Source organism: Dendrobates tinctorius, unplaced genomic scaffold (genome assembly GCF_039654945.1).
Source record: "Dendrobates tinctorius isolate UK_male_01 unplaced genomic scaffold, ASM3965494v1 ptg000024l, whole genome shotgun sequence".
In the NCBI taxonomy this organism is placed as follows: Eukaryota; Metazoa; Chordata; class Amphibia; order Anura; family Dendrobatidae; genus Dendrobates; species Dendrobates tinctorius.
The window spans coordinates 4,755,312-4,771,170 of record NW_027361692.1 but is presented as its reverse complement, the minus strand read 5'-3'; the positions used below and the strand labels follow the sequence as shown (position 1 = coordinate 4,771,170).

At 41.9% G+C, this 15,859-nt stretch overlaps 1 protein-coding gene across 6 annotated transcripts in view; it reads left to right on the top strand.

Moving 5' to 3' along the window:
* Window positions 1–15,859, top strand: part of SENP6 (SUMO specific peptidase 6) — a 234,313-nt gene that overhangs the window by 52,355 nt on the left and 166,099 nt on the right. For 2 of the 6 annotated variants that reach the window (XM_073569310.1, XM_073569306.1), the window contains 2 exons: window positions 14,279–14,296; window positions 14,478–14,542. In XM_073569310.1, the coding sequence (XP_073425411.1) occupies window positions 14,279–14,296; window positions 14,478–14,542 (83 nt within the window). Of the gene's footprint in view, window positions 1–14,275; window positions 14,297–14,477; window positions 14,543–15,859 lie in introns of all 6 variants that reach the window. The other 4 variants (XM_073569309.1, XM_073569305.1, XM_073569311.1 and 1 more) reach the window with 2 other exon arrangements.

The window sequence follows — 15,859 nt, the reverse complement described above, 5'->3', positions numbered from 1 at the left end:
ACCACACATCTAGATAAGTTCCTTGGGGGGTCTAGTTTCCAAAATGGGGTCACTTGTGGGGGGGTTCCACAGTTTAGGTACATCAGGGGTTCTGCAAATGTAACATGATGCCCGCAGACCATTCCATCAAAGTCAGCATTTCATAATGTCACTACTTCCCTTCCGAGCCCCGACGTGTACCCAAACAGTGGTCATCCCCCACATATGGGGTATCAGCGTACTCAGGATAAACTGGACAACAACTTTTGGGGTCCAATTTATCCTGCTACCCTTGTGAAAAAAAAAATTGCTAGCTAAAAATCATTTTTTTTGAGGAAAAAAAAATATTTTTTATTTTCACGGCTCTGCGTTATAAACTTCTGTGAAGCACTTGGGGGTTCAAGGTGCTCACCACACATCTAGATAAGTTCCTTGGGGGGTCTAGTTTCCAAAATGGGGTCACTTGTGGGGGGGTTCCACAGTTTAGGTACATCAGGGGTTCTGCAAATGTAACATGATGCCCGCACACCATTCCATCAAAGTCAGCATTTCATAATGTCACTACTTCCCTTCCGAGCCCCGACGTGTACCCAAACAGTGGTCCCCACCCACATATGAGGTATCAGCGTACTCAGGACAAACTGGACAACAACTTTTGGGGCCAAATTATCCTGCTACCCCTGTGAAAAAAAAATTGCTGGCTAAAAATCATTTTTTTTTTGTGGAAAAAAAAATATTTTTTATTTTCACGGCTCTGCGTTATAAACTTCTGTGAAGCACTTGGGGGTTCAAGGTGCTCACCACACATCTAGATAAGTTCCTTGGGGGGTCTAGTCTCCAAAATGGGGTCACTTGTGGGGGGGTTCCACAGTTTAGGTACATCAGGGGCTCTGCAAATGTAACATGACACCCGCAGACCATTCCATCAAAGTCAGCATTTCAAAATGTCACTACTTCCCTTCCGAGCCCCGACGTGTGCCCAAACAGTGGTTCCCCCCCACATGTGGGGTACCAGCATACTCAGGACAAACTGGAAAACAAATTTTGGGGTCTAATTTATCCTGGTACCCTTGTGAAAATAAAAAATTGCGCACTAAAAAATAATTTTTTGAGGGAAAAAATTTTTTTTTAATTTTCACGGTTCTGCGTCATAAACTTTTGTGAAGCACTTGAGGGTTCAAGGTGCTCACTACACATCTAGATAAGTTCCTTAGGGGGTCTAGTTTCCAAAATGGGGTCATTTGTGGGGGAGCTCCAATGTTTAGGCACACAGGGGCTCTCCAAACACAACATGGTGTCCGCTAACGATTGGAAGTAATTTGCATTTCAAAAAGTCAAATGGCGCTCCTTCCCTTCTGAGCCCTGCCGTGTGCCCAAACAGTGGTTCCCCCCCACATATGGGGTACCAGCGTACTCAGGACAAACTGGACAACAAGATTTGTGGTCCAATTTCTCCTGTTAGCCTTGTGAAAATTAAAAATAGTGTGCTAAAAATCATTTTTGAGGAAAAAAAATTATTTTTTATTTTCACTGCTCTGTGTTATAAACTTTTGTGAAGCACTTGGGGGTTCAAAGTGCTCCCTACACATCTAGATAAGTTCCTTAGGGGGTCTAGTTTCCAAAATGGGGTCACTTGTGGGGGGAGCTCCAATGTTTAGGTGCACAGGGGCTCTCCAAATGCGACATGGTGTCCGATAACGATTGGAGCTAATTTTCCATTCAAAAAGTCAAATGGTGCTCCTTGCCTTCCGGGCCATGCCGTGCACCCAAACAGTGGTTTATGACCACATATGAGGTATCTGTGCACTCAGGAGAAATTGCTCAACAAATTTTAGGATCCATTTTATCCTGTTGCCCATGTGAAAATGAAAAAACTGAGGCTAAAAGAAAATTTTTGTGAAAAAAAATTATTATTTTTTTTTTACAGATCAATTTGTGAAGTACCTGGGGGTTCAAAGTGATCACTATGCATCTAGATAAGTTCCTTGGGGGGTCTAGTTTCCAAAATGGGGTCACTTGTGGAGGAGCTCCAATGTTTATGCACACAGGGGCTCTCCAAACACGACATGGCAACCGCTAAATATTCCAGCATATTTTCCATTCAAAAAGTCAAATGGCGCTCCTTCCCTTCTGAGCCGTGCCGTGCGCCCAAACAGTGGTTTATGACCACATATGAGGTATCGTTGTACTCAGGAGAAATTGCCCAACAAATTTTAGGATCCATTTTATCCTGTTTCCCATGTGAAAATGAAAAAATTGATGCTAAAAGAAAATTTCTGTTGGAAAAATTAAAATGTCCATTTTTTCTTTCCACATTGCTTTAGTTCCTGTGAAACACCTGAAGGGTTAATAATCTTCTTGAATGCAGTTTTGAGTAGCTTGAGGGGTGAAGTTTTTAGAATGGTGTAACTTTTGGGTATTTTCTGCCATATAGACCCCTCAAAGTGACTTCAAATGTGAGGTGGTCCCTAAAAAAAATGGGTTTGTAAATTTTATTGTAAAAATGAGAAATCGCTGGTCAACTTTTAACCCTTATAACTTCCTAACAAAAAAATATTTTGTTTCCAAAACTGTGCTGATGTAAAGTAGACATATGGGAAATGTTATTTATTAACTACTTTGTGTCACATAACTCTCTGGTTTAACAGAATAAAAATTCAAAATTTGAAAATTGCAAAATTTTCTAAATTTTCACCAAATTTCTGATTTTTTTGACAAATAAACGCAAAAATTATCAACCTAAATTTACCACTAACATGAAGCCCAATATGTCACGAAAAAACAATCTCAGAATCGCTAGGATCCGTTGAAGCGTTCCTGAGTTATTACCTCATAAAGGGACACTGGTCAGAATTGCAAAAAATGGCCTGGTCATTAAGGTCAAAATAGGCTTGGTCATGAAGGGGTTAAAGTTGACTCAACCTCTGTCCTGTGTCCTTGTGTGTACCACATTGAGCATGGAGAAAAGAAAGACCAAAGAACTGTCTCAGGACTTGAGAAACCAAATTGTGAGGAAGCATGAGCAATCTTAATTCTACAATTCCATCTCCAAAGACCTGAATGTTCCATTAAATTTTTCACTCTTTGTTTCATTGCAGCCATTTGGTAAATTCAAAAAAGTTCATTTTTTTCTAATTAATGTGCACTCTATACCCCATCTTGACTGAAAAAAAACAGAAATGTAGAGATTTTTGCACATTTATTAAAAAAGAAAAACATATCACATGGTCATAAATATTCAGACCTTTGCTCAGACACTCATACAGTTGTGGCCAAAAGTATTGACACCCCTGCAATTCAGTCAGATAATATTCAGTTTCTTCCTGAAAATGATTGCAAACACAAATTCTTTGGTATTATTATTTTCATTTAATTTGTCTTAAATGAAAAAACACAAAAGAGAAGCAAAAAGCAAAACATTGATCATTTCACACAAAACTCCAAAAATGGGCCAGACAAAAGTATTGGCACCCTCAGCCTAATACTTGGTCGCACAACCTTTAGCCAAAATAACTGTGACCAACCGCTTCCGGTAACCATCGATGAGTTTCTTACAATGCTCTGCTGGAATTTGGCAAACTGCTCCAGGTCCCTGATATTTGAAGGGTGCCTTCTCCAAACTGCCATTTTTAGATCTCTCCACAGGTGTTCTATGGGATTCAGGTCTGGACTCATTGCTGGCCACCTTAGAAGTCTCCAGTGCTTTCTCTCAAACCATTTTCTAGTGCTTTTTGAAGTGTGTTTTGGGTCATTGTCCTGCTGGAAGACCCATGACCTCTGAGGGAGACCCAGCTTTCTCACACTGGGCCCTACATTATGCTGCAAAATTTGTTGGTAGTCTTCAGACTTCATAATGCCATGCACACGATCAAACAGTCCAGTGCCAGAGGCAGCAAAGAAACCCCAAAACATCAGGGAACCTCCGCCATGTTTCACTGTAGGGACCGTGTTCTTTTCTTTGAATGCCTCTTTTTTTCTCCTGTAAACTACAGTATGTTGATGCCTTTGCCCAAAAAGCTCTACTTTTGTCTCATCTGACCAGAGCACATTCTTCCAAAACGTTTTAGGCTTTTTCAGGTAAGTTTTGGCAAACTCCAGCCTGGCTTTTTTTATGTCTCGGGGTAAGAAGTGGGGTCTTCCTGGGTCTCCTACCATACAGTCCCTTTTCATTCAGACGCCGACGGATAGTACGGGTTGACACTGTTGTACCCTCGCACTGCAGGGCAGCTTGAACTTGTTTGGATGTTAGTCGAGGTTCTTTATCCAACATCCGCACAATCTTGCGTTGAAATCTCTTGTGAATTTTTCTTTTCCGTCCACATCTAGGGAGGTTAGCCACAGTGCCATGGGCTTTAAACTTCTTGATGACACTGCGCACGGTAGACACAGGAACATTCAGGTCTTTGGAGATGGAATTGTAGAATTGAGATTGCTCATGCTTCCTCACAATTTGGTTTCTCAAGTCCTGAGACAGTTCTTTGGTCTTCTTTCTTTTCTCCATGCTCAATGTGGTACACACAAGGACACAGGACAGAGGTTGAGTCAACTTTAATCCATGTCAGCTGGCTGCAAGTGTGATTTAGTTATTGCCAACACCTGTTAGGTGCCACAGGTAAGTTGCAGGTGCTGTTAATTACACAAATTAGAGAAGCATCACATGATTTTTCGAACAGTGCCAATACTTTTGTCCACCCTCTTTTTTATGTTTGGTGTGGAATTATATCCAATTTGGCTTTAGGACAATTCTTTTTGTGTTTTTTCATTTAAGACAAATTTAAATGAAGATAATAATACCAAAGAATTTGTGTTTGCAATCATTTTCAGGAAGAAACTGAGTATTATCTGACAGAATTGCAGGGGTGTCAATACTTTTGGCCACAACTGTATATTGATGAAAATATAAAGAGTTATGGCTCTTGGCAAAAAGGGGAGGACAAAGTGAAAATGAAAAATGGCCATGTAATAACCTTTCCGTGTATAGGGGCAGGACTATGGGTAGGTTCTTTGTTTATGGTTCTTGCGCAGATTAATCTCCCTGTGATTTTCAGCTGTGATTTTCAGGAAAATGTTGACGGCACATGTGCAGATTCTTCTCCCAGGGGTTTTCAGTAAAATGATGCCCTGGCAGTCCATCCACAGACTGAGATCTTGACTCTATGACGAGTCGAGAGCTCAATCTGCACCTTCAGCAGCGTCATTTTACTGAATACCAATGGGGGGGGGATGAAACTGTGGATGTGCTGTCTGCAGCGAGGGCTGCACTGGCACAAATTCTAGAAAAGGAGGAAGATACAGACTCCAAAGGCAGTGAGAGGGACTTGGGGCAAAAGCCCAAAGACTACCCACAGTCCTGACTCTATGCATCAAAAGGTTATTACATCCAAGCTTCAAATGTGGATTAAAGAGTAACCAGAAAGCAGATATCTTCAGTAAAATTATCTATTGAATCTGTATCTCAGCGCCATTATGGTCATACATTTGCTTAAACATGCTAAACCTGATGACAGGTTTTCTTATAGATCTTTTTGTATGTATTCACTTTTTTTCATGTTCTGCCGGTGTGGGTATGGATTTTGCTTTCCAGATATTTGTGGCCATTTCATCAATTGAGACTTTAAAGCCTCTGAATTTTTGCATAAATGCTCTAGCTTTTGCCGGGTGGTATAGAAATACCGTATATACTCGCGTATAAGCCGAGATTTTTCAGCCGATTTTTTTTTGGGCTGAAAGTCCCCCTCTCGTGAGTCATATACCGGGGGTCGGCCGGGGAGGGGGAGAGGGGGGTGTCGGAGATCATACTCACCTCTCCTGACATGTTTCTGTAGCCCCCCGTGCTTATTCCACCTTCTCTGCGCTGTTCTTTCTGCTTTCAGCGGTCACGTGGTACCGCTCATTACCCTCATGAATATGCGCATATGTAATGAACAGCACCACGTGACCGCAGGAATAACAGCGCCAGGAGAGGTGAGTATAACGGGGGGAGCCATATTCACGTGTCCCCCGTTCCATCGCTGCACGTGGCTCTGCTGTCTTGCTTCGGCCTATTTCACACTTCAGTTTTTTACAATCAGTCACAATCCGCCAGGTTTTGAAAAAAACGGATCCTCTCTCTCCTGCGATTCCTTTAACCCCTTCCTGCCATCTGACGTACTATCCCGTCCACGGTACCCGGGCCCGTATAACCGGGGACGGGATAGTACGTCGGCGCGATCAGCGGCGACCACGTGGTGAGCGCCGCTGATCGCGGCCAGGTGTCAGCTGATTATCACAGCTGACACCCGGCATAATGTGTCAGGGGCGGTCACGGACCGCCCCCGTCACGTTAACCCCTTGCACACCGCGATCAAACACGATCGCGGTGTACCGGGGGTTAAAGGGAAGCATCGGCAGGGAGGGGGCTCCCTCCGTGCTTCCCTGAGCCCCCCACGGCAGCGCAATGTGCAGCGCTGCTGCGGGGGACTCCCTTCGTCCAGGCCCCCGAATCCAAGATGGCGACGGGGGCCTTCGGGGGCCTGCGGAAGCTGGCTTCCTCAGTGCCTGCAAAGCGCAGGCATGAGGAAGCCTTCTGCAGTGCCTGTGTCAGATCGCTGATCTGTCACAGTGATCTGTGATGTGACAGATCAGCGATCTGTCACAGGACAGTGATGTCCCACCTGGGACTATTTAATAATGTAAAAAAAAAAATAAAAAAAAGTGTAAAAATAATTAAAAAAAATCGCCAAATAAATTAGAAAAAAAAAAAAATATTCCCCCAATAAATCCATTTTTTGGAAATAATAAAAAAAAACAATAAAAGTACACATATTAGGTATCGCCGCGTCCGTAACGACCCGCCCTATAAAACTGTCCCATTAGTTAACCCCTTTAGCGAACCCCTTAAAAAATAAAAATAAAAAACGAAGCATAAAATAATGATTTATTATCATACCGCCAAACAAAAAGTGTAATAACGCGTGATCAAAAAGACGCATATAAATAGCCATGGTACCGCTGAAAACGTCATCTTGTCCCGCAAAAAACGAGCCGCCACACAGCATCATCAGCGAAAAAATAAAAAAGTTATAGCTCGCAGAATAAAGCGATGCAAAAATAATTATTTTTTATATAAAATAGTTTTCATTGCATAAAACCGACAAAAACATAAAAAAATGACATAAATGAGGTATCGCTGTAACCGTACTGACCCGAAGAATAAAACCGCTTTATCAATTGTACCGCACGCGGAACGGTGTAAACGCACCCCCCCCAAAAGAAATTCATGAAACGCTGGTTTTTGTTCATTCTGCGTCCCAAAAATCGGAATAAAAAGCGACCAAAAATTTCACGTGCCCGAAAATGGTACCAATAAAAACGTCAACTTGTCCCGCAAAAAATAAGACCTCACATGACTCGGTGGGTCAAAATACGGAAAAATTATAGCTCTCAATATGTGGTGATGCAAAAACTATTTTTACAATAAAAAGCGTCTTTTAGCGTGCGACAGCCGCCAAACATAAAAACCGCCATAAATAGTAAATCAAACCCCCCGTTATCACCCCCTTAGTTAGGGAAAAATAATTAAAATTAAAAAAATGTATTTATTTCCATTTTTCCATTAGGGTTAGGGCTAGGGTTAGGGCTAGGGGTGTGTTGGGGTAGGGTTAGGGCTAGGGTTAGGGTTAGGGGCGTGTTGGGGTTCGGGTTGGAGTTAGAATTGGGGGTTTCCACTGTTTGGGCACATCAGGGGCTCTCCAAATGCAACATGGCGTCTGATCTCAATTCCAGCCAATTCTGAGTTGAAAAAGTCAAATGGTGCTCCTTCCCTTCCAAGCTCTGCCATGCGCCCAAACAGTGTTTTACCCCCACATGTAGGGTATCAGCCTACTCAGGACAAATTGCAAAACAACTTTTGGGGTCCAATTTCTCCTGTTGTTACCCTTAGGAAAATAAAAAATTGGGGGCAAAAATATCATTTTTGTGGAAAAAAATGATTTTTTTATTTTCACGTCCGAGTGTTATAAACTTCTGTGAAGCACTTGGGGGTTCAAAGTGCTCACCACACATCTAGATAAGTTCCGTGGGGGGTCTAGTGTCCAAAATGGGGTCACTTGTGGGGAGTTTCAATAGTTTAGGTACATCAGGGGCTCTCCAAACGCACATGACACCCGCAGACCATTCCATCAAAGTCTGCATTCCAAAACGTCACTGCTTCCCTTCCGAGCCCTGACGTGTGTCCATACAGTAGTTTTCTCCCACATATGGGGTGTCAGCGTACTCAGGACAAATTGGACAACAACTTTTGGGGTCCAATTTCTCCTGGTACCCTTGGGAAAATGAAAAAAATGGGGACTAATTGATCATGTTTGTGGAAAAAATACGATTTTTTTATTTTCATGCCCTGGCATTATAAACTTCTGTGAAGCCCTTGGGGGTTCAAAGTGCTCACCTCACATCTAGATACGTTCCTTAGTGGGTCTAGTTTTCAAAATGGGGTCATTTGTGGGGGGGTTTCCACTGTTTAGGTACATTAGGGGCTCTCCAAAGGCAACATGACACCCGCAGACCATTCCATCAAAGTCTGCATTCCAAAACGTCACTACTTCCCTTCCGAGCCCTGACGTGTGCCCATACAGTAGTTTTCTCCCACATATGGGGTATCAGCATACTCAGAACAAATTGGACAACAACTTTTGGGGTCCAATTTCTCCTGGTACCCTTGGGAAAATAAAAAAATGGTGATTAAAAGATCATTTTTGTGGAAAAAATACGAATTTTTTATTTTCACGCCCGGGTGTTATAAACTTCTGTGAAGCACTGGGGGGGTCAAAGTGCTCACCACACATCTAGATAAGTTCCTTAGGGGGTCTAGTTTCCAAAATGGTGTCATTTGTGGGGGGGTTCCACTGTTTTGGTACATCAGGAGTTTTCCAAACGCGACATGGTGTCCGATCTCAATTCCAGCCCAAAACGTCAAATGGCGCTGCTTCCCTTCCGAGCTCTGCCATGCGCCCAAATAGTGGTTTACCCCCACATGTGGGGTATCAGCGTACTCAGGACAAATTGCACAATAACTTTTAGGGTCCTGTTACCCTTGGAAAAATAAGAATTGAGGGTGAAAAGATCATTTTTGTGGAAAAAATATGATTTTTTAATTGTATGGCTTTGTTATAAACTTCTGTGAAGCCCATGGGGGTTCAAAGTTCTCACCACACATCTAGATAAGTTCCTTAGGGGGTCTAGTTTCCAAAATGGTGTCATTTGTGGGGGGTTTCCACTGTTTTGGTACATCAGGGGTTTTCCAAACGCGACATCGTGTCCGATCTCAATTCCAGCCAAAAACGTCAAATGGCGCTGCTTCCCTTCCGAGCTCTGCCATGCGCCCAAATAGTGGTTTACCCCCACATGTGGGGTATCAGCGTACTCAGGACAAATTGCACTATAACTTTTAGGGTCCTGTTACCCTTGGGAAAATAAAAATTGGGGTGAAAAGATCATTTTTGTGGAAAAAATATGATTTTTTAATTGTACCGCTGTACGTTATAAACTTCTGTAAAGCCCTTGTGGGTTCAAAGTTCTCACCACATATCTAGATAAGTTCCTTGGGGGGTCTAGTTTCCAAAATGGGGTCACTTGTAGGGGGTTTCCACTGTTTAGGTACATCAGGGACTCTCCAAACGTGACATGGCGTCCAATCTGAATTCCAGCCAATTTTGCATTGAAAAAGTCAAACGGCGCTCCTTCCATTCTGAGCTCTGCCATGCGCCGAAACAGTCGTTCCCCCCCACATATCAGGTATCTGCGTACTCAGGACAAATTGCACAATAACTTTTGCAGTTCAATTTCTCCTGTTACCCTTGGTAAAATATAAAAAATTGAACCTGAAGTATTTTTTTTATGAAAAAAAGTTAGATGTTCATTTTTTTTTTAAATATTCAAAAAAATTCCTGTGACGCACCTAAAGGGTTAATAAACTTCTTGAATGTGGTTTTGAGCACCTTAAGGGGTGCAGTTTTTAGAATGGTGTCACTTTTGGGTATTTTCTATCATATAGACCCCTCAAAGTGGTTTCAAATGTGATGTGGTCCTAAAAATAAAATGGTGTTGTAAAAATGAGAAATCGCTGGTCAACTTTTAACCCTTATAACTTCCTAACAAAAAAAAATTTTGGTTCCAAAATTGTGCTGATGTAAAGTAAACATGTGGGAAATGTTAGTTATCAAGTTTTTTGTGTGCCGTATCTCTGTGATTTAAGGGCATAAAAATTTAAAGTTGGAAAATCGCGAAATTTTCAAAATTTTCGCCAAATTTCCGTTTTTCTCACAAATAAACGCAAGTTATTTGAATGAAATGTTACCACTAACATGAAGTACAATATGTCACGAGAAAACAATGTCAGAATCACCGGGATCCATGGAAGCGTTCCAGAGTTATGACCTCATAAAGGTACAGTGGTCAGAATTGTACAAATTGGCCCGGTCATGAACGTGCAAACCACCCTTGGGGGTGAAGGGGTTAAAATTGTTCATTTGTCGGATCCGTCAAAAAAAAACGGACGGGTGCCATCCGTTGTAATCAGTACTAAAACGGATCCGCCATCCGTCCTTTTAGCGGATTTTGACTGATGCAAAAAACTAAAGTGTGAAAGAGGCCTTCCTCTGGCAGTGACGTTCAGGTCAGAGGGCGCCATGACGTAGTTAGCAGGCGCCCTCTGCCTGAACATAGTTATTAAGGTTGAAGGGAGAATTTTAAGTCCATCTAGTTCAACCCATATCCCTAACATGTTGATACAGAGGAAGGCAAAAAAAACCCCATTTGGCAAACAGTAAGCTTCACATTGGGGAAAAAAACTTCCTTCCCGACTCCACATGCGGCAATCAGACAAGCTCCGTGGATCAACGCAATATTAAGGAAACTAGTGTATATACCCTGTAATATTATACTTTTCAAGAAAGGCATCAAGTCCCTTCTTAAATTTTAGGAGGGAATCACTCATTACAACATCATATGGCAGAGAGTTCCATAGTCTCACTGCTCTTACAGTAAAGAATCCATGTCTGTGAGTATGCTTAAACCTTCTTTCCTCCAGACGTAGAGGATGCTCCCTTGTCCCTGTCACAGATCTAAGAGTAAAAAGATCATTAGAAAGGTCTTTGTACTGTCCTCGCATATATTTATACATTGTAATAAGATCACCCCTAAGCCTTCGATTCTCCAAACTAAATAACCCCAAGTGTAATAACCTGTCTTGGTATTGCAAACCCCCTAGTTCCCTAATAACCTTGGTCGCTCTTCTCTGCACCCGCTCCAGTTCAGCTATGTCTTTCTTATACACCGGAGACCAGAACTGTACACAGTATTCTAAGTGTGGTCGCACTAGTGACTTATATAGAGGTAAAATTATGTTCTCCTCATGAGCATCTAAGCCTCTTTTAATGCATCCCATTATTTTATTTGCCTTTGCAGCAGCTGCCTGACCCTGGCCACTAAATGTGAGTTTGTCGTCCACCCATACACCCAGGTCTTTTTCAGTGACAGTTTTGCCCAGTGTTTTACAATTAAGCACATAATTATACATCTTATTTGTTCTACCCAAGTGCACGACCTTACATTTATCCCCATTAAAGCTCATTTGCCATTTATCAGCCCAAGCTTCAGTCACTGCAGAGCCAGCAACGCTGAGGAGCAGTAGCGACAAGGTGAGTATATAGTTTTTTTGTTTTTTTTAATTGAGGCAGCGGCAGCAGCATTGTAAGGGGCCAATAATCTCCGTGCAGCATTGTAAGGGGCCACTAATCACTGTGCAGGATTAAAAGGGGCCACTAATCACTGTGCAGCATTTTATGGGGCTTATGTTATTATGGAGCATGTTATAGAGCCACCATTATTCACTGTGCAGCATTATTTTTGTATGGAGCATCTTATGGAACCCATCATGAACTTTATGGAGGATTATATGGGGCCAATCATGAACTTTATGGGGCCCATTTTATTTTTGAAATTTACCAGTAGCTTCGACATTTTCCACCCTAGGGTTATACGCGAGTCAATAAGTTTTCCCAGTTTTTTGTGACAAAATTAGGGGGGTCGGCTATATACACGGGTCAGCTTATACACGAGTATATACGGTATGTTACTTTTTGCTTTGAAAAATTGCAAAAAAGTTAAGGCAAAAATAAAAAGCATTTTTGATGTTCCGTAAAATTTGTGAAACCCGGGCACCATTTTGAACAATTTGGTGAAAAAACGTTAACTAATATGACTAAACCAAAAGAAGAGGAGTGACTTGAAAAATCACAAATGATGTGTTTAATTGTGAAAGCTAGAAGGGCATATTGAACATATTTTCATTTTCCTCTGCATGTTTCTCATTATTATTATGCATATATAACCCTCTTGTAGAAAGCTCACTCGGTACATGATACATGTTAAAATCTCTGTGGTGCGGAATGAATCAACATTAGTTATAAATGTAATTGGCAATGCATTTGGAATCTGCCCCATCTGAAAGTTTAGGAGTGTAATGATCTACCTCTTGTTCGACCGCTGTGCGAGTATTCTTTCTGAAGCAATTTCTAAAGCATTTGTTCACAACATAGCAAATTTGATGAGGTTTCCTTTCTTTCTGTGGAAAAGACGCAGCTTTTTTAAACCTCAAAATGTCAATTTTTTTTTTCAGCGTTTTTACTGACGTTTTTCTCATTGAGATCAAAAGGACATAGCCTCTGAAAGGCCCCCAAAGTGCGTGTAATTTATGCAAAGTTTTTCTGGTCTTTGTCTGTGTTTTTCGTGCATCAAAAAATGTGACCATACCCTTAGGCCATGCTCCTACGATGCTTTCGCAAAGCATTTACTTTAATTGTTTCTCTGAAAGGGCTCTAAAAATGCAGCGATTTAGCCTCTTTTTGAAAATTTTTGCAAAAACTGCAACAGGATCACATTGTGGAAGCACTGCTTTAGACTTCTTTCCTACTGCAGTTTACAAAGTTTCCAGCTTATACTTTAGATGCATCCATAGACCACTCGCTTCACAGGACAGTGTCCTCTGTACATGTTGGAGTTAAAGGGGTTGCCTCATGATACATTTGTAAAATTGCAGTACTTTTTTATCAAAATTAATTTGAAATATTTCCCATGTCACACCTTTTCTTAAAAATCCCCTCTGTTTTCAAGAATAGCAAGTTTTTTAATTCTATTATTTACTGCTTGTTGCCTGAGTTTATAGTCTCATTTGTAAGGAGTGCAGCAACTCCAGGCTCTTTGTAATAGACCTTGTAATCGCCGGTCTAAAGCTGACTGAACTGCTGGATTTGCCACTTTCAGTGCCCCTGTGCTCCTCTGATGCTGCAGAGACAAAGCTGCCTCATGCGGGAGAATCTGAGACCCACAAAACTGTTAATCATCAGAAGCACCCCCCCCCCCCCTGGGAAACAGGAAGCTGGGGGGAAGAGAAGTGGTGTGCTCCTAAAGATAGCAGACAAGATTATCATTAAGGCCCCGTTACACGTATCAATTTCCCAGCGATCTCACCAACGATCCGACGTGGTTGGGATCGCTGGGACATAGTTAGCTGATCGCTGGTGAGCGGTCACATAGACAGACTCACCAGCGAGCAAACTGGTTTCCAAGGTAAACATCGGGTATCTAAGAGCCACGCGGCTCTTAGTTAACCGCTGTTTACATTGGAGACCAGCTTCCAGCGTCGCTGATTGTTGCTCTCCCGCTGCCACACACGGCAATGCGTGCTGGCCAGCAGGAGGCCAACGATCAAGAAATGGCCCAGGACGTTCGAGCGCGATCAGCGATACCCGGCAGGGGGGGCGGTCGCTGATACATGTCACACACAACGATTTCGCTGGCGAGATCGCTGTGGCGTCACAAAATCAGCGATCTCGCTGTGTTTGACGGGGCCTTAAGTCTTTTTACCTGCACCATTCTATATAGTGCCACCCATTTAAATAAAATGTGTTCAGAGTGGTATGGTACTTTTTTTTTTTTTTTCTTGCAAAGGAGGTGTATTTGTGATGTTGGCAACTTTTTACCGGCATATACTTTTAATAGAAGAAATAAAACCATGTGAAAACATGCGGTCGTGGTTCAGATTTCATCACTTGTTTGTAACCGTGACATTTACAGAAAAAGTTTGGCAGAAACAACAGCCAAAGTTTTCCCTAAAGTTCTCTGGGTTTTTTTTTTTTCTTTGTCATGTGACGGGAATTTTGTAAACTGAAAATCTGCAATGTCCTTTAGGTTACTAGACTGCAGCAATTTGAGAGCAGGGATACGTATCTTACACTGTTTTTCTCTTTTACATTTTAAGCAGTCTGGAAAGGCGGGAAAGGTAAGTGTGGGTTCTAAATGTAAAGCATGCTGCATTCTTTCCCTCTACATATTTGTTTTCACTTTTATGTCAGAAATTACCCTCCTGCCTTTAGTGTTTCATTTCTAAGTGGGCTTGCTTTTTATTTTCTCCACCATGTTTTATTAATTTTGTTTATATTATTTTTTTTTATTTTGCAAAGGAAAGAATACCCTCCACATGTTCAGAAGGTAGACATCGATGCAGTTAGGGTGTCAGAAATTCTGGGTAAGTTTTCAGTGCTCTTTTTGTAAACATATAGAAAAACTGGACACACCTTCAGATTTTTAGAATATTTTGCTGACCCAGATGCAGGAGTAATTTCCATCACAAGTTCTCCTAGTGGAATCTGTCTCCTTAGTAGTTCAAAGTATGCATGACCAAATGCCAAGTTTTTTTCTTGAGGAATATACCAAAGGGACCAACCCACTCATTTATCATCTCTAGGGCTCATTCACACCTCAGTTTTTCACATACGAGTGCTATCGGTTTCTTTTTAATTATAGTGATATCTTATCTGACAGTCTATGGAGCTGTTCAAATGTCAGATTTCTTCCTCAGACCTAAAGGGCCTGTAACACTAAGCGATATTGCTAGCGATATCGCTATGTCTGATACTTAGCTCTGACCGCTCCCCCGCTGATTATCGCTGATCGCGCGAGAACGTCCTGGACTGTTTCTCATCGGCCACTTCCTGCTGGGCTTCCTGTGGCGCCGACGAGCGACGCGTGGACGCGGGCGGGAGGACGTCAGGATCGCCGTGTCTGACAGGTAAGTAGCGACCGCCGACCGCTGCTATGTCGCTGGTGAGATCTGCCTGTGTGGCAGCGCCCTAGCGACCACTTAGCGATGCACCAGCGATCCTGACCGCGTCATATCGCTGGTCGAGATCGCTGGTGCATCGCTAAGTGTGACAGTACCTTTAGTGGTCTGTGCAAAATCGCAGAGACATGTCCAATGTTGATCCAAGTGTTGGATCAAAATCGGAAATTCAAGTCTATGGGTTAGTGAAAAAAATCTGACTGCATTCTGATGCCATCCGTGTGCTGTCCGTTTTTCACCGACTAAACTAATCTGTTGTGAATTGTGGAAATATAAGTTTCAGTAAACTGCTGTATAATATGTGGAGTAATTATTAGTATGTGTGTTTTATCTTAATTAATTTACATGTGGTAACGTGTGCTTGTCATGCTTGCTTTGGGAGCCATTATACTCCCATCTAGCCAGAATGTGTAAGAGATCCTAAAGGGAATTTGTCAGTTGGATCAACCCTCCTAAGCCGACTATATGGGCTTCCTGGTCTTAGAAAGTTGAATGATATCTTGATTTCTACGATCTGATGTTTTATTCTAGAGAAATCCACATTTTTTCCTAATATGTAAATGAAAACAAATTGGAGCTGAAGCATATTTTGGCTAAGTGCAATGCATATGTGTGTATTCTCACTGTGGCCACTTATCAGATAGAACAAAAAACAAAGTAAGTAAATTAATAAATAGTAATAGTACATGTAAATAACAACGGTTATTTTAAATTCGTTTATTA